The following is a 23669-nucleotide window of genomic DNA, read 5'->3' as shown; positions in this document are numbered from 1 at the left end:
TACTAGCATCTACTTGGTGAGCATGGGGATATAAATAGAAATATGGCTCAGATGTTTCCAAAAAGTGACATGATGGCACAAAACTACAATTGGCTAAAACAAGTTTCTAAAAAATGTACGTCAACGGAATCTGAGTTACGAAGGCAGTTCTTAGTAATCTCAGTCATTCACACAAAGGAATAACCCTAAAGTACACAACCAGCTCAAACCATCAAAAACAACGCATCCCTGGGAAGAAGAAATGAGAGTTTGTCTAATGAAATAAGAGTGAAGTTGATCTCACTGTTAATGTCATGTTGCCGGCGATAGAGTCAAACTTTCCAGGGTCTGTTCTCAGGCTGAGTGTGTCCTTGGCATGTCAGAGTGAGGCATATGGGAACACACAGCCGTAGAGATTCTCTAGGGCGTGTTAGGATGTCCTCCAAAGACGCAGACGGATGGTGTCTGGATTCTCGTAGTTTATAGGCTTGTGTGGATGTTCTATAACAGGGATAATCAAATGCAGGGGTGCATCCGAATCACTGGAGGGCTTTGATAAAATGCAGATGTCCGAGCCCACTCCCAAAGATTTTGATTCAGCAGGTCTGGGACGTGGCAAAGAATCTGCCTTTCTAATCAGCGCCCAGGCAGGGCTGTTGCTGCTGCTCTGGAGACCATCCTGGGTAGCATGGATCTACGGCAAATTGAAATGACCGAATCCTTGGTGTGCATTTGATTTATCCCACATATAGTCTTGGAAAGCGCTAGGTATGCCTTGATGTCCTACATCAACTACCCATGACGTCCATGAGACAGATTGTTCTGCTTCCTCAAAGGTCTCCCCTCTTGGGCGGACATCAACACCACATACAGGAGGACCAGGCAGTTACCTACGTGGTGAGACGTGGGTACCACCTGCTCCAAAACATTTGCTATTCTCTTGCCTGGAATCCCATCCTAGAACTCACTTTCCTTTAGGAACAGACACTGTCATCTCCTGACATGAAAACGCAAATGCTCCTGGGACAGTAGTAACTGCCACAGACTGAGAGCTTACTGAGTGCCAAGCCTTCCACTGACATTACCTCATCTAATCCCCACCACCGCTCTGGGAGGTAGGTAGGTATCAGCATCCTCCTACAGGGAAGTTAAGCTGCTCGTGAAAAATAACGTGGCTGGTAACAGACCAACCTGTGATTTGAATCTAGGTCTGTTTAATGCCAAAGGCCATACTTTTAACCACTGCCTATATTTATCTTGCAAATTAAACACTAAATGGCCACCAGATAGTAATATCTTACAGAGAAAAATCATAGCATAGCCTACGTGGCAACTAACTGGTAGAGAAGTGCTGGGGAATGTAAGTTTGATGATGTGGAGAGACTGGACATTTTTGGACCACTGCAAATGCCTTGACAAAGGAGGGCAAAGTCAGGGATGTGTGCTGCAGACCCCAGGAAGATGGAGCTCACACACTAGCCCTTCTGAGAAAGCAAGGGATGTCGGGGCAAAGATGATAAACTTGACAGTGTTTCAGCAAAGGGCTGCTAGGCACACCCTTTTGGATGTACAATACTTTCTGTATGTTTTTGGCAAGTTATATTCTATGCTGAAATTATGGGATTCAATTCTATTTTAATTGTGATGGAAAGCAGGACGGTGAATCCTTCGTTATCTTTAAAATTTTTTTTGCATGAAATCAGTGGTCTGTTAAAAGGTCTTTAAATTCAGACTTTTGTAGATTGAGTTTTCTTCCGACTGATTGTGTAAGTGTGATCCTGGAATGCGGTCAAAGGAACTATTAATTCCTTCAACTTAATTAAGCTTCATGTGCTTGGTAAATTATAAATACCCCTTTCAATTATTTTTTGTATGTATTGTTGGAGATAAAAAGAAGTGCTGTAATTAAAGTAAAAATTGCTTCTCTTTTGAAAGGTGTAGATTCTGCCTGGACTAGTGTAATAATGAAGCTGAATGCTGAAAATGGCTCAGGGCGCTACTGCCAATTCAGTGTGCAACACACCACAGCCTAAGAAGATGCCTATCTTGAAAAGCCAAGAACTTGGGGTAGTTCATGTATTTGGGGTCAGGATGCTACAAGGAGTCCATTTATAGAGTGGTGCCCAAAGCACAGAGAGAAAGGACACTGGTGGGGACCTGAATTTAATTTCTATCCTCCTCTCACAAGCCCTAAGACGTCCAGTGAAAAGTTACTGAACCTCTCTGCACTTGTATTTCCTCAGCCACAAAATAGAAGCGATGTCTAAGGGAACAGACCCTGCTAGTCCTGTGGTCAGTGACAGAAACAACATTACTCCCCACTTTCCTCCATCCCTCCCGTCCTCAAACATCTGCTTTTCTCTGTCTGCAACGGCCAGATGGGATCAGCTCAAATTCAGGAAACAGTTGAGGGTCATTCTAGGAGTATTCGCCCTGACTTGAAATAGGTAAAATAAATAAACCTTAGTCCAAGTAGGTTCTGAGATTTTTTTTTTTTCTGTTTTCAAAATCAAAGAAGCAGCTTCTTAAAATCTGAATGACTCACGAGACCACTAATGAGTCCATGATTTCTTTTATGATACTTTTACCAAGTCAGAGGTAACCTGGGTTTCCTTAAGTGTGTTGACACTTGAGCTGATTTTTAGAGGCACTAAATGTATTTCCATCACTGGGTCCTGGGCCCTGAGCAAATAGTAGGAACAGCCACCAGTTTTTGAGAGCTTAGTGTGTGCTAAATACACATACTTCACAAACACAACCTCAGGCAATTCTGATCAGTAGCTTTTTTTATGATTCCTACTTGGTATAACAGGCAAACGTGTCAAGTACCTCTCCTCCCCAGCAGTCACTTAGTTTTGAAAGGGCCAAGCTGGGATTGAAGCCTAAGAAGTTCTCTCTACGTACAAAGCAGAGCCTTTTGCTTTCTGTGATATATAACGTTTCCAACGAGCACCTTTCCATACATAATCCAGAACAAAGGGGGCTGACATTATGAAAACATTAAGTTGTGACTCACAGAATGTGATTGGCATAGAACGACTCTTCGGCACTATTAAAGCTGGAGCTATTAATAATATTATTGATATTTACTCTCCATACATCATTTAAGATGAACTCTTTCTTGGCATTTTCCCAGTAGGCTAAACCTAATATTTTCTTTGTGTTTGACTCACCCTTCTATTTCTTGAGAAGGAATTATATAGGCCCATGAGATAGCTTTCAATTGCACTGACCATAAACTTAGAGGAAGAAAAGCATTTTACATTGTAACCCATTACTGCATTCAGATATGCTAGTATTTTTACTCCATTTGACTTCATTGTTTAAATGCTGGTCTTGAAGACCTAAATAGATGTTCCTCCAAAGAAGATACACAGATGGCCAATAGGTACATGAAAAGCTGCTCGACATTGCTAATTATTAGAGAAATGCAAATCAAAACTACAATGAGGTACCACCTCGCACCAGTCTGAATGGTCATCATTAAAAAGTCTATAAATAACAAATGTTGGAGAGGGTGTGGAGAAAAGGGCCATATGATCCACCAATCCCTCTCCTGGGCATGTATCCGGACAAAACTATAACTCGAAAAGATACATGCACCCTTGTGTTCATTGCATCACTATTTACAATAGCCAAGACATGGAAACAACCTAAATGTCCATAAACAGATGAATGGATAAGGAAGATGTGAGATACACACACACACACACACACACACCACACACACACAATGGAATACTACTCAGCTATAAGAAAGAATGAAATAATGCCATTTGCAGCTACATGGATGGATCTAGAGATTATCCTACTAAGTGAAGTAACTCAGAAAGAGAATGACAAATACCATATGATATCACATATGTGGAATCTAAAATTTGACACAAATGAACTTAGCTACAAAACAGAAACAGACTCACAGACATAGAGAACAGACTTGTGGTTGTCAAGGGGGCAGGGGATTGGGGGAGAGATGGATTGGGAGTTTGGGACTAGCAGATGCAAACTAATATACCTAGAATGGATAAACAACAATGTCCTACTGTATAGCACAGGAAACTATATTCAGTATCCTGTAATACACCATAATGGAAAAGGGGAAAAAAAGAATGCTGATCTTGACCCATAAAGTTGATTTCAAATTGAAAGTAGGTCGTAGTCTGTGTGTAGACACATATACACACATGCATATGTGCCTATACACACACCATGGCCTCTAGCTCTGAATTTAATTCAACTTGGATGAGCTTAAATTTTAACTCTTCTCATCAGTCTGTTATTCAGTGAGATTTAACTTCAATTTACCTATTTTGTCTTTTCAAACTATTTATCTCTTACATTTGTGAACAACACAAAAGTACCTGACATATTCTGACAATTTACTGAATGAAGACACGGTGTTGCTTCCGTAAATAATTTATTCTTGTACACTGCATGAACTACTCATGTTTTATTCCATTCTTCATTTCATTACTTAATACGCTAACAGTCTTAGAGTGAGGAAGGGGACAAGATGTTATAGGTACATAGGATTAGAAGTTAATCAGCCCAAATCATCTCAGACCTACAAACAGGGCTCTCTCCCTCCAGCACAAGTTCCCAAACTTTCCCCACCCCAGTTATTTCCAGAAACTGTAACACTTCCCAGTTAAACCAACTCTAATTTATAAAAGAAAATTGAACTCTTTCTCAAATGATGATACTTTATTATTAGCAAGAGTCTTGAGAATTGCTGTCCTGTCATAAGACATTCCACGGTCTCTCTCAAAGACGCATTCTAGTGTCTAGTAGCCCTAAATATCAGAAATAATTTTCCAGCTCCTATAATTGTCCTTTTGAGTTGCAAACTGAATAGATTCAAACAAAAGAAAGAACTTTTTGGTAATTGGTGGTGCAGGACACAGACACACTACAAGAAGTATAAATCCTCAGATGGATTACCTTTTGATAAATTGGGAATTATAAACCCAATTCCTTCAGTGGCTCAAGATCCATTAAAATTAACCTCCATTTTCAACCTCCCCGATAGCCCGTGGCTGCCCAATCACTTACCAAACTGGTCCACAGATAAAGGAAGCGAAGTTTGTTATGTAGACGATAGGGTTGGGAGGTGTTTGTTCTACGAGGGATTTTTGCATTAACTGCTATTTGAATTACTCATGTTGCTATTCCTGTTTACTTATTTTCCAACGATTATTAGAGGATTTAGATGTTATTTCAAAATTGAAATTCCAATTCTCTTAAATATATTTCTTCAAGAAGGTAAATGTGTCCCTCAAAGGAGGGAAGCAATTCCCGCTCTTACTATTTTCTTTGGTGACGCTGAACCACAGCATCTGGGGATTGTAGGTGTGAGCACAGCAGAATCAGCAGCCACCTTAGAAAAGCTGGCTTCCCAATCTGTGAAATGGAGATAACACAGGGCTGGCCTCACAGCATCTCTCAACAATGATGAGATGCTCATTTATTCGGCTCTCGGTTTTTTCAATACTCGCCTTTTCAAGAGAAGAAACACTTAGTGGCAGCTCTGCGTTCCTGGAGCCAATTCAAAGAGTTTTCTTAAGATTGGATCCTTATTTTGGCTTCTCCAGCCTCAAAGAGCTTAATTAAATTTGGGGAAAAACTTTCTCTTGGCAAGTTTTAGATTTTGTAAACAGGGAAAAAAAAACCTTTAGATTTGCCTAATTCCACACTTGCGGGTACTGCAGAGGCAACGAAGACATACATTTGTTCCCGCTGAAAGGCAGAGTGAGAGAGAGGCTTCCAGCCATCACTGGAGGACAGCTGAAAAGACCAGCTCTGTAGTTTTGTTCAGTAAATAGATGAGTCTCGTGAAACTATCAGACTGCATTGCCAGGGGTTTTTTGTTTTTTAAAAATTTTTAAGCCAACCAAATAATATGAAAAAATGTGAGACTATCAGGTTATCTGAGGTGTCATTAAATGCATCTCTAAAGAGAGAAAATAATTAGGCCCCAAGCAAAAAACATAAACTCAAATAAAAAGCATAGATTACATGTTTGAGATGAACACATGGTCTTATTACATCAGTAAAGATATAGAATAACGGCCCACCAAGTAGGGGTAGACAATGTGGTGGTACCCGGTAAACGTGAAAAAGAAAAAGATGCGAGACAGGAAATTAAAGCATTTTATGGTATTAAGCACGGTGGGTCTATTAAGAGGTTTTAGTTATCTCTGTGTGTGTGTGTGTGTGTGTGTGTTAATTCTGAAACCTCATAATCTAAACAAGTATCTCTTTATGGGACAGCTTTAACCTTTCGTTAAAACAGATTCTCAGAGCATCCATTCGGTGGATGCTCTTCAAGCACCCATTCCCTGCTTTAATCCTCTGCATAACATTCCTTCTGGTTAACCACTCAGGGCTTCAAATTGCCAGCAGTAGGGAAGAACTTTTCCAGAAAAGGTTTATTAAACAATAATGCCTAGAGCCAGACAAACACAATTCCTGGAAGCGGTGAAGAAAAATTAACCCAAATGAAAGACCACAGTAAGTATAATTTTTAATTTCCAAATCTAGCTATCTTTTCTTGGGAAAGTTTGCTTTAAAACAACTTTCTATTTGTTTGCTTCAGGGAAAAACAATAATTTCTAGTTAAGTTAAAAAGGAGAAATTTCCCCTTGGTTTATTAGTGTAGGTATTATATTTCTATGTTAGCAATGAAGTCTTCGAGTTGTTAACCAAGTTTCATCAAAAAGTCTACAGCGTAACACAATAATATATAAAATATGAGAAATTAAAGTACCAAATGCACATTTAGCTGGCATCCAGAAAAATACTACCAAAATTGATCCTTTCATCATGGAAGAGGACACAGCCCGACCGCACCCTGACTGCCCTGTTAACAAGACACATGCCCGCTTACCAGGGTATTACCTACATACACAGAACCATACATGGAAGTTTGTTCATCAACTAGTCAGCACTGGTTGAGCATCTTTTCTGTGCCAGGCTCTATACCAGGTGCTGGTTATACAAAAGTTAAAAAAAAAAAATCTTCTCTCCCCTCAAGAAGCTTGGCATCTAGTGGAATGGACAGAATGTAAACTGATAAACCAAGTGAAACACAGCAGAAGTGTTACTGTCTAGACATAAACTAAAACTCGTGGAGGAAGCAGCTGACTATGCCTGAAAGATGAGGAAGATCTCACCTAAGTGGGGTCGGGGGAAAAGGTCTTAGGGGTGAGATGTCAGCCAGGTAAAGGAGAAGAGCCCTAGAGAAGGAATAAAGGAGAGGTTGGAAGTAACTAGGAAAACTAGTGAGGGGTGAAAATATACCTGTAGATTTGGCATGAAGAAATTTTAATAAAAGGCAGGTTATGCTGGATTCAGACATGAGTAGTAGCTTAGGATGGGGGGTAGGCATTGACTCCTCTTTTAAGAAACATGGATTGGAAGGAAAGAGGAAGATCCAGCAATAGTGTTTTGCAAGGGAGTCTGCCAGGATCAGGGCCTGTAAGTGTGGGCGGTCTCAACTCTGCCCCTGTCCTGGTCCATTCCCTGGGGGAAGGCTGGGGGTAGCCCCGGATCACCCTAGGCACACGTGCCAAGGAGGAAATGATTCTCCCCAGAGGTGTTTGTCCCCAACAGAAGGAGCTTCTAGGACTCATACACAGACATGCACGCAATAAATAAAAACCCGCAGTGGCTCAATTTTTATTGAAAACTAATTTGTTCCGCCTGAACTAAGATTAAATTTAAAAAAATATTTGCCGTTTGTGATCTTTTAAATATATAACATTAATAGCCTACCATTTTTATCACATAAATATTGTATAACCAAAGTAGAAGATGAAAAAAGTTTTCCAGGAGCTGTGGCTACGGTACTTCTCTATAAAACTAGAGGTGCCCTACACTGCCTGTACCTGTGGCAACAGCCAAACCACGACGCCACGTGAACAGCGGGTCGGGCGGAGCCTGGCCCATACCCCAGCCTGTTCCCTCTTGTGCAGGGGGCAGGCTCAAGGCTGCTCCTCTAGTGTAGCTCTGACTCACTGCCTTGACTCTCCAGGCAGCCCTGGTTGGTTTTTGTTGTTTCTTTGCTTTTTTAAGTTGAGGGCTCTCAAGAGGTGGTGTTTTATTTTGAATCAAATTTCCTTTTCATATCTATTCAGAAGTGTGGAAAGAATCTAGGAAACATCAAAAATCAAAATTCCATTTACTTGAGTTATTCTGAAAGGAGGGAAGTCCCACACTTTCTCGACTGCAGGAGAAAGTTTATACAGTTCTGGGGGAGGAGGGCTCTCCACGGAACACAACTGAGTGGCGGAGTGGGAAACCCAGAGGAAAAGGAGAGAGTGGCAGGTCACACTTGTCTCCCAGGCCTATGTGAGCCACAGATTCACTCTGACTACTTGGCTACCTGACCTCTTGAAAGGCAGCAGCTGCCTCGCCCAACCCCCAGTCTCTACCCTCCCACTTTTCTGCACAGCTCTGAGTAGCCCAACCCAGGTTTAACTATAAAAACTGCAAGAAAGCACACTTCTAGGGCACATCCAAAGCCAGCCTCCTCTAGAAAGCTCAAAGCAAAAAGGAAGGAAGGAAGGAAGGGAGGAAGGAGGGAGGGAGGAAAGAAAGAAAGAAAGACAGAGAGAGAGAGAGAAAGAGAGAGAGAGAGGGAAAGAGGGAGGAAGAAATGAAGGAAGGAAAGGTGTGACAACTTTATTCGCAATTCCTATTTGAAAGTGGAGTAGGATTTCAGAAGAGAGCTCCCAGGCCTGGACAGACAGTCAAGCTGAATAAGTCCCAGTGGTCAACGAAGTTCTGTATTCGAAAGTCTTCTGAAAGGCTTCTCTTTGACTCTCAAAGAAAACAATTTAGAACTAAACGTGAAGAAATATTTTGATTTCATTGGAATTTAAGTGTTCCTGAAAGCTTTATCTTAATATAAGATTGCTATTAACAACACGATTTAAAAATAAAGAGATAGATTTGTGCTAGGGCACAGACGAAAATCCTATAATCACATGCTAATAACCCAAGATGTACTATAATTGCCTACTAATTACCATGGAAAAGTATGGGATTAATATTAACAATGTAACTAATACAACCTGGTACAGGGAAAGATTACTTACTGGGAACCAAAATTAAAGACAGATTGAATAAAGAGCAAACGGTTAGTTTCACAATTAACTACAAAATTATGTCAATATTGGTCACATTGGACGTGACTATCACGTAATGATGCTTATTTGGACGTGCTTGTGGAGTAAGTCTCATTACATGACAATCCACACCACCCGTTCTGAAAGTGCAAAAACTGTGATGTTCATTATTTTGAAACATCTGCATTGTAAAGCAAGACAGTAATTCTGTTCAGTAGAGAAATTATATTTGAATGAGTTTCAGTATATCTGCTGTAGCTTCGGATTTTTCATTTTATAAATCAATATTAGTTGTTGAACGTCTTATAATTTTCCTTCCCTGTTTGAAAGGAAACAAAGAGAAAAATATCCCTTCCCAGGAAAGTGGTTTTGGAATTATTCACGGTTTGAGTAGACTTGGTATGCAGTCTGGTTCATTTTGTGATTTGTGGTTCATTTCAAATGTTTTTAAAATGGCTTACATCGTGCAAAACTGGATCCCTCCACCGTGCAAATGAGTCCCAGGTAACTCCCAGCCTGCTCCATGTGTACGCGGTGCCTCCAAGTCATCGTGTCCCTGGCTGGACTCAGCACTGGCCGGCCTCCACTCCCCCGCAGCTGGCCACGCTGCCCTGCCCAACCCCCTGCCTCGGGGCGGGACACCCGCCTCGCCTCGCTAACAAAGCTGAGCTTTTCTTCTGTGATTTTTATCTTCTCCTTTATTCCCACAGCCAGCCAGTCCTGGAGAGTCCACCAGTTCTAGAATTCATCTCTCATTCCTGGGTTAACTTTGCATCTCTCCTTTCCCAGCCATAACCGTCTCTCCCTCACTTCATCCCACCCCCATGCTGGCCCAGAACTACCTCTCTGAAATACAGATATCACTGCATGACAGTCCTGCTAAAAATCCTCAGTGGTTATCCAAAGCCTCCAAAATCAAATACTGCAACTCACTGAAGAGAAATACCGCCTCATCACCATATTCCTTTTGCCTTTATTTATTCCCAGTCTCCTCCTCGTCAGAGTTCTAGGAGGACTGAAAAGTGAATGCAACACATCCACCTGGGTGAGTGAGAACTTTTACGAACCCTCACTTACGTATTCCTGGATGTCTGAAGCCCATTCTGTTCAACAGCAGAAAAACTGCATTAGCAAGATACAAAGTATGCATGTTACACCTCAATATAAAAGAGTATAAACACACACTTTTCAACGGCTCCCCAACAGGACTGCAAACCAAGACTCTGGAGCCAAGCTAATGTCAAAGCAGCAGAGGACGAGAAACCCTGAGCTCGATTCCCCTCAGCATCTGGTGTGGTGAGGTTCCTCTGCAAAGACCCACCCCACGGTCTGAGAGATAGCATTTCCCCAACTTTCCACCTGCAGCTCTGGGCGTTCCCACCAGGACACACGTGGTATTTGTCAATGGCCCTCTAATACCTGGAACCTTCTGGGCCTTGGACCCTTAAACACCCAGCTGGGCCCGTTCAGCCTCCAAAGTAGACCTGGAGCTTCAGCCCGTACCTCATGGAAACAGCTTTAAATGGGGCTCCTCTTAGAGCTTGAGACCAGCAAATTCCATCTATACTTCGTATCCCTGGCGCTCTAAGAGTCCCCTTAAAAAAGCAAGCATCTCCACGGCTACCATGGCCTTCAATCTCATTTTCTCAACCCAGTTTACTCGGGACTTCCCGCCTTCTCCCCACTCCCTGTGTAAGTTGAATCGATGACACTCCCACCAGCAGGCTCGAGAGTTTCCACCCCTCCCACCTTTGCCAACAGTCTTACCAGATTTTATAAAATTATGCACCAAGCTCACTCTGGTTTTTCTGTCTGGATTCCCGCACCTCCACGTGGGCTGCTTCCTCAGCTCACAGCACTCTCCACCACCTTTTCGAGCTCAGCCACTCTTGTTATCTTTTCCAAGGGGTCTTAGAAACATCTCAGGGAAGTGCTCTTCCCATGTGCCCCTCACGCGTGGTATCTTAGCTGGTCATCTTCTTGCCTCCAGACTCGAGCAGTTCGAGGAGGGGGCTCCACCTTATTTATGTATCTCTGAATTGCCTGTTCCTAACAAAGGGTCCATTTGCTGAGCGAATGTGGAATCACTCTGCCTTTCTGCAAGCTGGTGGTAACTAAGATGGGACCGGCACCAACTCCATGTCCCCTTGGAAAGGGGCTTTCACACTCAGAGAGGAGCAAACGACAGATATCATCAAAGCGGCGATTCCGTACAGTAGGTACAATTGGCACAGGGACAATCTCTGGGCTGCAGAATGTAAACGTATTTATGACCTGGAATAATTCTGTTATCCAATGAGCTCACAAGAAAGAACTTGTGAAACTTGGAGAACTCTGCTTGTGTGCTTTGCCAAGCAGCAGAAGGCACCTGGGCTGGGGTTGGTTTGTTGTACTTACATCCAGTAAGAGCTAATTGCTAATGTTTCCTTCCCCACCAACATAGTTTACGGCCTAATGTGCAAGAACCACGTCTCTGAACTGGCTTTTAGAAATATCACAACTAGTAGTGGCCCAGAGTCCTACCACCCAGAGTGCAAGATGTTCTCAATGTCTGGAGAGAAAGCCGCAGAGGAGAGAAGAAGGACCTCAATGCAAGGTCAATTCGTGAATGTGTGCAGTTACTCTGCATGTAATCAGGGCCTGATGGGGGCCAAGAACTATCTAGAGGTCAGGATACAAAGACGATAGACAGTGGAGTAAAGTCATAGAATAATAAAAAATAAAACAAGGGATGCAAACTCCAGCATTCCTGGGTTTCCATCTTCACTTACCAGGGATTTGACCTTGGGTAAAATTCTTAGCCCCTCACCATGTCAGTTTTTAAACAACAAAGTAAGCTGTTTTCAGGAGGAAGGACCAAATGTTTATGTCTGATGCATAGAAAGAGCCCAGTACAAAGAAGGCAACAGACACATGGGAGCTTTTATTAAGACACAGTTCACTCCTTCGAAAGCCTGCCTCCTGTCACTGTAATAAGAGTTTCATCCATGCATTTGTTCATTCATTCATTCATTCACTCACTCATTCATTCCTTCAGGAAATATTTATTGAACACTCATGATGACCTGGGCTCTGTGCTAAGCATTGGGGCCGGAGCAGAGAACAAATCAGACAAGTGCCTGCTCTTACGGGCTTATTCTAGTAGGAGGGGGCACACCATAAGAAATAGAAACATATATTCATAATAACATGTTAGGTGATAACAAGCAGTCTGCAGTAAACTAAAGTTAAGGGAGCTCGAGAGTGATGAGGGTGTGACTTTGGGTAAGGTGATAGGGAAGGTCTCTCTGATAAGGTTACAACAGGCAAAGGCCTCCAAGAAGTGAGGGAACAAGCTGGGCATCATGGGAGTATCCACCCAAGGAGGGATGTGACTGGTGTGAGGCAGGGATGGCCTCACCGGGAACTCCACTCAGCACACAGGAAGCTGGGAGCTGAGGCGCCACGTGCTCTGAGGGGCAGCCTCCTTCCCTGGCCCTCAGGCTCTCACTCTCCTTTCCATGGATCCACAGACAGGGCTCCATCGGGGACGCTGAGGGTCCTCTCCCGCCAGGCAGCCAGCACACAGGGGTACTCAGAGCATCAAGAGTATGTGGGAGATGAAGAGTAGCCACAAAGAACAGCCAACAATCTTATCCAAGGGAGACAGACTTATGTCAGGAAAGATGCAGAATGTCCTCCAGGCATGATTATTTCAGGGTGCAAGAGATGACAGGAGAATCCTTGAGTGTGAGTGCTGAGGGGATGTTGAAGGAGGAAAGACACAAAGAGAGGTAAGAGCTCCATCGGGCTTCTCCTGGAATGGAGGGAGGGAGGCCGCATGCCGGAGACAGGCTGGTTGTCCCAGGCACCCCCGGAAAGGAGAGGAAAGGGTGCGCACACCCATACGCACAAAATTGTGTTACGCGTAATTGTTTGAGGTTCCCCTATAGCCCACACCCACAGACCCCAAGGACCAAGGTTATGAATGCTTGTTTTAGCAAAAGGGGCCTCATCTCAGTCTCTAACGTGAGCTTCACGTTCACTACCTGCAGGGCTCAGCTGAACCTGCTGACCACAGTGGCTGGTGGAGGCGTGGGAACTGCAACTTTGGAGCCCTGACTTTAACCTCCAGTTCATGGAGGTGAAGAAAGATAACACATTACATAATTTTGGATTCTTCCTTTTCTTTTGCAGGCTACTAGAAGGTTCTCGACCCAAAATGACAACGGTATAGCATACACACTCTTGGGCCTCCCTACCCCCTCAGCAGCCAAGATGCAGCCACACGACCATTCTCTACACTGCCCTGCATAGTTACTACCGGTGACGGCTACCACACACAGACATACGTGCCGCGGCAGCATCAGCTTCCCCATTCTATTGGAAATGGCATTAACCACCCACTGGCAGAGGAACAAAGGGCTTGATTTTTTTTTTTTTTAATCTAGTACAAGAATGAATTAGAGGAGATTTTTTGCATATTTCCTAATCCCGTCAGGTTGAGATTAGGGGTAGAGACTGTGGTCTGAAATTTGATTTTCCATTTGAAGCTAAGGGGCTGATTCAGTGTCTTCATCTCAGATTCAGAGCAAGTAGCCCAAGTAGCCATGAAGCTACTTAGTAAGAGTCACACATCTCAATGGTACACGTGTGCACACACGCATGTGTAAAGGGTTACATGAGGGAGAAAAGGCAGGCAAGAGGTGATAAAGAGGTAAGATCTGAAATCGTATGAGACCTGAGAGATTATTCTGGTCTAAGAAAAGTAAACGTTGTGATGACATCAAATTTAAACCAATAGGTAAGCCAGGAAAATGCTTTTATTATTTGCCTTATTTGGACCTAGTCCATATTTCTATTTAACTGCTCCTCTCATTTTCTTGGGCAATAATGATAAGGCTAAACTTTTCAAAGAAAATAAAATTGTTCCTCTGCTCTGTGCAGACTGGCTGCAAAGCAGGTTATGGCAAGTATCCCCAAGTCCTTCGTCCTAGTCTGTCAGTTTTGGGGGTTCAGGGTATGACCTGGGTGAGGAAGACTGTTTTTATCCCAGCTCTTGCACTAATTCCTGCCCTAATTATCTGAGGACAAGTCACTTGGAAAGGTGGGTCAGTGAGCCCCTCTAGACCTCGGCTTCCTAGTTCATTAGATAAATAAGCTTGATGAGTTTACAGATGTGTATGTGTGGCAGGGGGGAAGGGGGAGGAGTGGTGTAGCCATTTTACAAGAAAAACCAGCAAGTTAGTTTCCATATGTTCTACAGTGAGTCTCTAACCCTCACCTAGTTACTGACTTCTCTGCCATTGGTCAAGGGGCCCTAGCAAGTGTGAGATGGAAGGTCTGAAAAATCCTTCATTACAATGCGAAAGAAATCAAAGTAAACATCCTTTTAATGGCTCATTAACACCTCTGGTATCCAAGACAGTGGAAACCCTCGCTTGGCCTATCCTCACTGGGGCTGTACGCTCTTGGTCTGCAAAATGTGAAAATAAAGCCTATAAATGAGAAATGATTTATTTCTCATGGAAGCAGCAAGTAGATAAAGTGTTAAAATTACTTAGAAACACATATACGTTAAGTCCCCTGCCTTCAAGTTGTGAACTTTCAAAGATTCGAACCTGTGTTCACGTGTCCCATCACGTAAGTTAGCTCATGCGTCTGGTGTACCTTGTCACCTGCGTGCGTCCTGTGCAAGTGGCGGTGCTTTTGTGTACTTTACTGTACAGTACCGTACAGAGTACCGTAGTACAGTATCACTGGATCGTTTTTTCAAGAAGGTAGATAGAATTGAATCCAGCAAGGAAGCAGAACCTGTGCCACCAGCGTCAGGCGTGAGTGAGATTGCAGCCTGCCCTCCGTCTCCTATTGCTGAGGATCCTTCAGCTCTACCATCTCCCACCTCCTCTCCCTCCTCCAGTCAGTAACTCTTCTTGCCTGTTCACTCGAGGCCAGCACCCGTAGGCCAGCTGTTGTGCTGTATGTACAGATTCCAGAAAATGCACTTGGCAGGTCCATTCCTTCTCTGCTGCCGGGAAAGCTCTCTCAAACATTGCATTTGTCTGATCACCTAGGACCATTGGCACTTAGACATGTGTTTGGATGGAAGGAACATGGGATGGAGAATTAGAGAACGAGAATGCCGTATCTAGTCACGTGACCTTCACAAGTACCCTAGAACCAAGCGAGCTGAGGTTATTCGCGCCACAGGGGGATAACAGTTCCTCCGGCCTGCCTGCCAATTATTAGGCTCAAACACAAGAGGGCATGGAAATATGTTTTAGAAACTGGCACGGCCGTTGCAAAGCTAAATCTATTATTATAGGAGACACAGTTGACTTTTATGGAACGAAAAGTGTTTTGCTCTCAGCTTCGCCTGATTTTGACTTCTCAGCCTGATTTGTACTAAATGTACTAAAACATAGGAAAGGTGCACAGACAAGTGCCTGGCACATCACGAGAGTGATGTGGGTCCCAGCTGTGATTTCTGGGCTGGGCTCTCCTTTGCATCATGACAACATGGCAGTTTACCAAAGGCCGTGCCGGGAGGTCAAGGTCAACTTACCGATGTCGAGGACCCTCTGCTTGGCCGTGTGCTGTCGAGAGTGCCAGTACTTCCAGTATTTCAGCTGCTCGTCCCGGTTTTTGTCTTCACTGAAGACCACCATCACCACGCTCTGCAGAGGGGGAGAACCATGGAGCTTACTTTCTGTTCAGCACCTCCTGCTTCACACACTCTCCAGTTCTAGAAGTTCTATCAGAGGTGGGTTGCTGTAATTTCTGTAAATTTGCTTTTCTTGCTTTAGAAAAGCCCAATAAGCCCAGGCGTATGGTTTGTCTTGTTTGAAAATGGGCCTACTTTAAAAAAATGAATGGGAAACGAGAACAGCACATAGTGAAAAAGAATGCTACATCATTTTCACCGTGAATCATAAACAAACAGATTATCCAATTTACCGGCAAATTTATTATTGTGTGAGCTGAGTGGGCATACCAAAAAAGATTTTTTTCTTGTATTGGAAACAAGAACATTTTTGAAATTTCATATCCTTAAACATAGAATTTGGTGCTTTTGTAAAGGAGCAAACATCTGTTTCTGGCCTAATTAAGTGCCTCTGGCTGGATTCGCGGGAATAATGAGAGAAATACTAAAAGATGAGCTCATATTGACGAACGAAGATCTAAGCTACAGATATTTCAGAGACCAAAAGCTACAAGGTCAACTGTGTCCTTTATAAAAATATGTGGATGGACTTTTAAAATGGGCATGAGAAACTAATAACGTCTTGTAGAAATAAGTATCCCAAACTGCTTTCACTTCTAAGTTACAGCCCTGTTCAACTAAATACATGTTAATTCATTGTCATTTACGAGATGGAGGAGGTACCAAAAACGAACAAATAAACAAACCAGAAGCAAAAACCCTTTCGTTACAGCATGAGGAATACCGTATCCAGGAATATACTGCCCCCCTCATTCCATATGCAAAATACTTCTTAGACATTTTTCTGCTATTCCAGAAGAATGTTTCAATGACTCTCATTCTTTAATAACTTCTCCTTTGTAGCATTTCACATACTTGTAGTCATCTACCTAATTATTTACAATTATTCAGTCCACGGCAACGTCTTCCCACTGATGCCTATCTCAACCAGGGCTGGGACAGAGTCACTCACCACGGGGGGCCCTGGTGCCCCGACAAATAAGAGATACCAAATACATGTCTGTGACTGAACTGTCAAGTCAAAACCTGGCTTATTCCCAGTGGTATGTAAACATTTGTTACACAAGAAAGCAGATGTTTGTTAGAAAAGCTAGTTTAGAAATATGCATCCATACTATTTGCATTCACAAGCGGCATGACCCTCAGGCATGGAGGAGAGCTGGCAACAAAGGGATCCACTGGCTGGGCTGGTGGAACTCTGGGCTCAGCCCCTCTCCATCCTCCCTCCCCCTTCCCCAGGCTTTTCCATTTATAGGTAAGAGTTTACTGCCCAGCCTCCTGGTGTTTTTTTCTGTCTGTTCCAAAATAAAAATAACATTTCAGGTAATTTTTTCTAGCACACGACTAAAATGGCATATTCTTGTGATGGAAATGTATTTTTCCAGTGGTAAGGAGACAGGCCGTTTGAAACTGCTATTACCACGGCTAAGCTTCGACTCGGGATGCAACACGGTTCTCAGAAATCAGCGCTAGGAGGTTCCAAGTGCATCCCTCATTTCTCCACACTGCTGGCTCTAACAGAGCCTAGGAGTAAGAAAGGTCCATTCTGAGAAGGGCCATCCTACTCTCCAAGGCTGTTAGACTGAAGTCCTTAAGAGAAGGAAGGCTCTTGGTTTTAGGCAAAATGCAACAGAAGGAAATAAAATTTCTATATTCGATCACTTCCATGATTTCAATGAAAGAAAGTTCTTGGAAAAGTTCCTGCACTACAAACTGTTGTCATAGCCTCAGATTACTAACCATGCGTCGTCATCTTTTCAGGGTGATGGTCACAGTGTTGTTACCAACAAGGTGTGTACGTGAGTTATACACTTGTAATTTACACGATTTTTTTTTTTAAGACTTTGTATCCAGTGCCTTCTTACCGGGCATCCACATGTGAGGGTTTCGGATACAAATTCTAGGATATATTTCCAGAGGTGGATCCCATGCTAAAATCCGTCTGCCTTTCAGGCCTCCATGCTACACAACACAGTACACTTAGTGGTTAAGAGAGTAGGTTCAGGGGTCTGACGGCTTGAGATATAACCCAGTTCCCTCACGTTTGAGCTATGTAACCTTGGTCAGTTGCTAGCTTCTAAAAGGCCAAGTTTCTTCATCTGTAACATTATTAAAGGAAGGCCTGTCTCACAGGGCTGTTGTTAGTTTCAACGAGTTACTAGATGTACAGTGCTCAACAGTGTCCAGCACACAGAAGATACACTCAGTAAAGACTAGCTGTTACTGTGGCCCTGGTTGTCGTGATGATGGGGACGATGATGACTGATGATGACGACGCTGCTGCTGCTGCGGCTGACGGCGTACCTCCACCGTAGCCTTGACCTCAGGGCTGGAACATACTAACTCCTCTGGAGGGCAAACAGCACTTTTCCACCGCCACGGGTTCAGCCTCAGGTGGGTCGTTAGCCCCACATCCTCCCTGTCTTTCCCCTCACTCTCAACCGCCCTGCCTCCTGTCACTCCGATCTGAACTGGGATGGCCTTGGAGGGAGAAAGGCCTGCTGGACAAATGAGCAGCCATTCTTCCTTGTCTTTCTCATGGAAACAAAGCCGTAAAACCGGGTTGATTCAAGAAAGCAGCACTGCAACGATTTTACCTAAAAGCTAGTAACAGGCAAACCGGCCAGCAGGCGCCTGGACACTCTTTTCTCTTCTACCTCAGGGGTTACCTTTGCCTGGGAATCTGGGTTGGGGTAAACTCACTGGGCTCGGCACAGCACGGCGCTCCTTTCTCAGTATGCAGAAGAAAGAGCTTAGGAGTGCACACCACGCACACAGCAGCATAAATCATTTTACAACAGGGCAGGAAGCTCCTTCAACCTCTTTTGAGAGCTCTGCTATAATTTTCCTTTTCAGTCGACAGGGATTACCAGTTCCCTCCCTTCTTGGCAGTAGCGAGAATGCGAGAAGCTGGCAGGCTTCCAAGGCAGTTTCATGTCCCACAAATAGAACTAATAACTCGTGAATGTGAAAATTCCTCCAAGTCACTCCTGGTAGGGATCATACCATGCCCACCTCTTGACTCCTGAGTAAGTGCCAGGCTGCAGAAGTCTTTTAGCAAAGCTGCGGAGGGCCCAGGGACGCAGAATGAATTGCATCCTCCTTTTCAGAAGAAAGCCCAGCTCTTTCCTGCCCACACATACGCTCTGACTTACGGCTGCTTACCTGAAAACTGCACATCATTTGATTGAAAACGACGACGACAACAACTAGGTAGCACATAGGCAATGAATGAAGCTGGGGAAATTCCTTGGATACAGTCAGAAAGCATGTTCCAACCACGTCCCTTCCCTGGGGTTTATTAGTTACTGATTAAGATGATAAACTGCAAGCCAATAAGTTCTCTTGCCCCAGCTCTCTGACATTTGTTCTAGAATTATTTATTTGGGGATTTTTTTCCATGCCCTTCCACAAGGCTGGCAGGTAGTCACTGCTTTCACCTGATCCCTCTGTGCTTTATTGGAGAAATGAGGCCCTTACCCTGACTTTGCTGATGGGGTGTCGGAAGCACTTGTTGTCCCCCGTCTCGCTGAGCGTGATGGCATAGAACTGTCCCTTGTTGAGGTAGGTCATGGGGCCCTCCCCCTGCTTCTGACGGAGAGATTTGGTGGCTTCCAGGGTGTACTGAAATGTGCCACTGTGAACAGAAGACAAACAGCGGTCAGATTCATTCACTTGGACATTTCTGGCTTCTGGATCAATTTCACATCAATAGCATTTTGTATGAATATTAACCAACGTTTACTCCATTTCAGAGACAAAACACGGCACGTGGCAAAGGAGATGAGACCGCACCAAAGGTCACTGTTAGTACACTGCACACAACATTTCTAATAGTGGCCCATAAACCAGATGGTTTAGAAGGGGAGAAAGTCCACAATGTGCCCGTCTACTTGTGCCAGGCGGAGCCGGGGGAGCCTCTGTTAGGTTTTAGTTGGTCCTTGGTAATGCCCCAACTTAAGAATCGCTAAAATTTGCCACTTTCATCCTAGCAACAAGCCAAATATGTGAATGGTTTTGTTCAATTCATCCGTATACCAACTTTCTTTTGTCTAGCCAAGGTGTTGCAAATAGCTACATCCCACTTTAAAATAGTTCAAAACGTAAAAATCTAGAACTCATTCATTATTGAAATCTATATGGAATCTAGCTCCATAACAGGGAGTAATTTTTGATTTGGGGGTTTTGTTTTTTAAGCCTGCAAAAGAACTCATGACAGGGTTACTGCTCTAAATCAGGAGCTTGCAAACAACGGTCTGGCGGCCAAAGCCAGCTAGCTGCCTGTTTTTTGTAAATAAAGTTTTACTAGAACACAGCTACACTTGTTTGTTTGTGTTGCCACAGCAGGGTTGAGTAGCTGTGACAGAGACTGTGTAGTATGCCAAACCTAAAATACTTAGTATCTAGCCCATTACAGAAAAAAAGTTTGCAGATCCCTGCTCTTAATAATCTCCCGAATATTTTACAAATACAAGTTAACTTATAAAAGCAAAGCACTGATTTTCCCAACTTTGAAGAATATACGCATTGTTCGAAATGAGCAACGGATATGAATCACATCTATTTAAGATGCTCATTCAGAATATTTATTTCTGTCACTGCAGGATGGCATGCAATGATGATCCAATTCCAAGTGCTTTGTGTGTTTTCTGAGAATCATCAGAGGCTCTTCACTGGGTCTATCTATTTTTTTAGCTCTTTAATTTCAGTCTGTGAAAGGCTGCGTGCAAAAATGAAGTTTGCCTCTTAAAATGATCTACTTACAAGATTATGGGGGACTCTTGCTTTCTATGTTGAATATTTCTGCAATGTTTGGGTTTTTTTTTAACTTTTATAATGAGAAAGAAATTTGAAGGGCAAAATAATATTCCTCTTCCATGATAAAAATCTTAGGCTTAAGCTGATAAACAAAGCAAATTCCAGAATATGTGTCTTAGAATAAGGTGGGAAATAAATCATGCAAGACAGAACCAATTCCACTGTCATTTTGCCTAGAAAAAGCAATTTCAAGATAACCCACTGAATCATAAAGTTTGAGACCTGGACAGGATATTAGGAATCACCTAGACCAGGAGCGTGCAACTTGTCTAGGGCACAGACTGCTTGGAAAACATGAAGAAAGCTGTGAACCCTCTTCCCAGATAAAAGCACATATGAACACTAATGATTTTTAATATAATTTCAAGGGATTCACGTCATTAATTAATTTCAATATAATTTCAAGGGATCCACAACACAAGATAAGAACCACTTTCCTCATTTCACAGCTGAGGAGAGACTGAGAAACTTGCTCACCCCTGGAGACAATGACAGCAGCAGAAAGAGACACCAGGTCACATGACTGGTAGGTCGTTGCTCTTTTCACTGGCCTGATAGCTGGCTGCATGGTTATCTGGATTGACAGCATGCAAATTATACATGTATTTCCACGTTTTAGAAGGTGATTTGGAACTTTATCTTCTCTGCCTCTCCCCTACCCTTCATCCCCACTGCACACCCAAATTCTGGCTGGGAGAATCTGGAGAGGGTGACTGGGGAGCCTGAGGCTGGAGCAAGACCCTGAAGGGGCAGGAGGGCTTCAAGCAGAAACAGAGAGAAGAGAAGAGGGCCATACATGTAAAAGCAAAGGGCCAAGAAATACAGTGGGGGACAAGGTTTACAGTAAAAAGGGACCAGCACATAGACGGCCCCAACTACCTTCATAAGGAATTTGTGTCTTATTCTGTCGGAAATGGTGAAATCACTGATAAGTTTTGTAAATGGGATGGATTAATTCATCCTTGCCATTCTCTCCTGTCTACAGGCATGATCATGACCAAGGACTTTGAACATGTGGCCCCTCTACCTAGAATGTTCTTAATCCTCCTTCTTTCCCTGGAAAACTCCTGATAATCCATCAAGATCCAGCTCAAGTGCTACTTCTTGTAAAGCTTTCCTCTGGTCCCATCCCACTCACACCCCACACACCCCCAGGCCTGCAGGTCATCTCAGCTGTCTATTCGTGTATCTCTGTAGCAGGACTCATCACTTTGCAACTGTATTGCAACTTGTATGACATCACACAGGTCTCCTGCAAAAGTCTATGGGCCTCTTTTAAGGACAGGTTATAACTTATCCTCAATCCCTATCTCATTGCTGGAAGATGGAAGGCAGCAAAGTCTGTGACAGCTAGTAGGTAGAAATGTCCAAAGTGGAACGGAAGGGAAAAGAAAGTGCTGGCAGGGCAACCTGTTATGTTGCAACAGCTCAGAAGCATACGCACAAGAGTAAATTGGAAGAGACAGGACAGGTAGAATAGGACACCCAGCACTTGGCAAATGCCATGAACGTGTAGCAGGAAGGCAAGCACCTTGCACCTCTGGAGTGTGTGGCTGCGAGGATGGCATCATTAGCAAAACAAGAAATAAAAGTGGAGGAACAGATGTGAAAGAAGTGAAGAAGGAAGGAAAGAAGAGGAAAAGACACGTACATGCTGTGCTGGGGGCCCAAGTGCCTGAGGTTTAGAGGAACACCTAAGAAGGGATGTCTAGCAGCAAAAGGACAAAGGAAGGGTACAGGTAGGTCTCAGAAAATTGATCAAGACTGGAAATAGTAATTTAGAAGTCATTGTGTAGAGAAAAGAATTTTCTTTTAAAGGTGTAAAAGTATAACTTGACGATACATTTAAACAGTTATCAGTTCATCAGTTTCTAGGGGCATCTCCTGTAACCTACCTTGATGTCTGGTCATACATGTACTCCTCAGCCCCAACTGAAGCACTCCGAAATTTCTGCAAAATTTAAAAGTCATCAAAATTAAAACAAATAGGTGAGTCATTATGCAGAAAAAAAAAAGTGACAAATGTATCCAAACTGTTTTATCCCCATTTTAGAAAGGAAAATTACACATTTTTTTGGTATTATGTTTTCAACTACAGTGAAAATGATTACCATTTGTGTATAGAACTTGCATACCACCTGCACACTGAGAATTACATTCAACAGAAAATGCATTTGTGCTTTTATTCACATGTCCGCATTGACATGTCCACAGGTGTTCCTAAATTGTCTCCAGGTACTGGAAACTGTTTCCTCAAACATGTAAACATCTCTTCCATTTTCTTCTCTCCAACACTTATTCCAAAAGTCACAAATTCTGAGTTAACGGAATACTCATTACAGAGAAGCCACATAGCGTATCATAAAGCAGTATTTAGAGTTCTGGGGCATAGTTTTTGGAGCAAGACTTTCTAGGGTCAAGTTCTAGGGTCAAGTTCTAGCTCTTTTACCTGCTGCCTATGTAGACTGAGGCAAGTGCCATATTTTCTTCAGCTGCAAAATGCCTACTTATAGTGATGAGAAGAATTAAATGCATTAGCAGAGATAAAGCACTACAAACAGTTCCTGGAACGTGGTGAGCTCTATCTATGTGTATTAAATTCTGTTCCATACCCAGGCAAAATTGTGAAACTGAAGTTCACACTGACATTTTTTTCTTCCAACAACAACAACAACAAAAATTCTGTTCTATAGTAATCACTTGATCGTACTCAATGCCCTTCTCTAACATCTTCATTATCACAACAGTGTTAAAAGTAATTTTGCGGAGGGAAATTCTAAGTCTTAGTATTACATGTGAAAAGGCTTGGGTCCACAGACATTCAGTTGTTGTATATTTAGTGCAAGTAGGATGCACTTTGCTACATTTTAGAACCTTCTTAAAAGTAGATGCACCAAAAGCCCTAACTCTTGATCCTAAAGTAAATATAATAGAATATTGATGAAAAAGCACTTGGTGGACCACACAGATCTGGACCTTCCGCTGTGGCCTTTTTTCTAGTGTCTCTTTCTAAGAAACAACCGTCTTGCCTTTCATTTCTC

General features: G+C 43.1%; 1 protein-coding gene across 1 annotated transcript in view; it reads right to left on the bottom strand.

Annotated features, from left to right (window-relative positions):
* The window catches only part of GRHL2 (grainyhead like transcription factor 2), a 112282-nt gene that overhangs the window by 66939 nt on the left and 21674 nt on the right, over nucleotides 1–23669 (bottom strand). The window contains exons 4-6 of the mRNA XM_065895190.1: nucleotides 22524–22579; nucleotides 19291–19447; nucleotides 15652–15763 (exon numbers count right to left, since the gene is read on the bottom strand). Coding sequence (XP_065751262.1) covers nucleotides 15652–15763; nucleotides 19291–19447; nucleotides 22524–22579 — 325 coding nt within the window. The remainder of the gene's footprint in view (nucleotides 1–15651; nucleotides 15764–19290; nucleotides 19448–22523; nucleotides 22580–23669) is intronic.

This window comes from Phocoena phocoena, chromosome 17, assembly GCF_963924675.1.
Source record: "Phocoena phocoena chromosome 17, mPhoPho1.1, whole genome shotgun sequence".
Taxonomy (NCBI): domain Eukaryota; kingdom Metazoa; phylum Chordata; class Mammalia; order Artiodactyla; family Phocoenidae; genus Phocoena; species Phocoena phocoena.
Note: the sequence above shows the minus strand (reverse complement) of the source record. Positions and strands in the feature narration are given on the sequence as shown.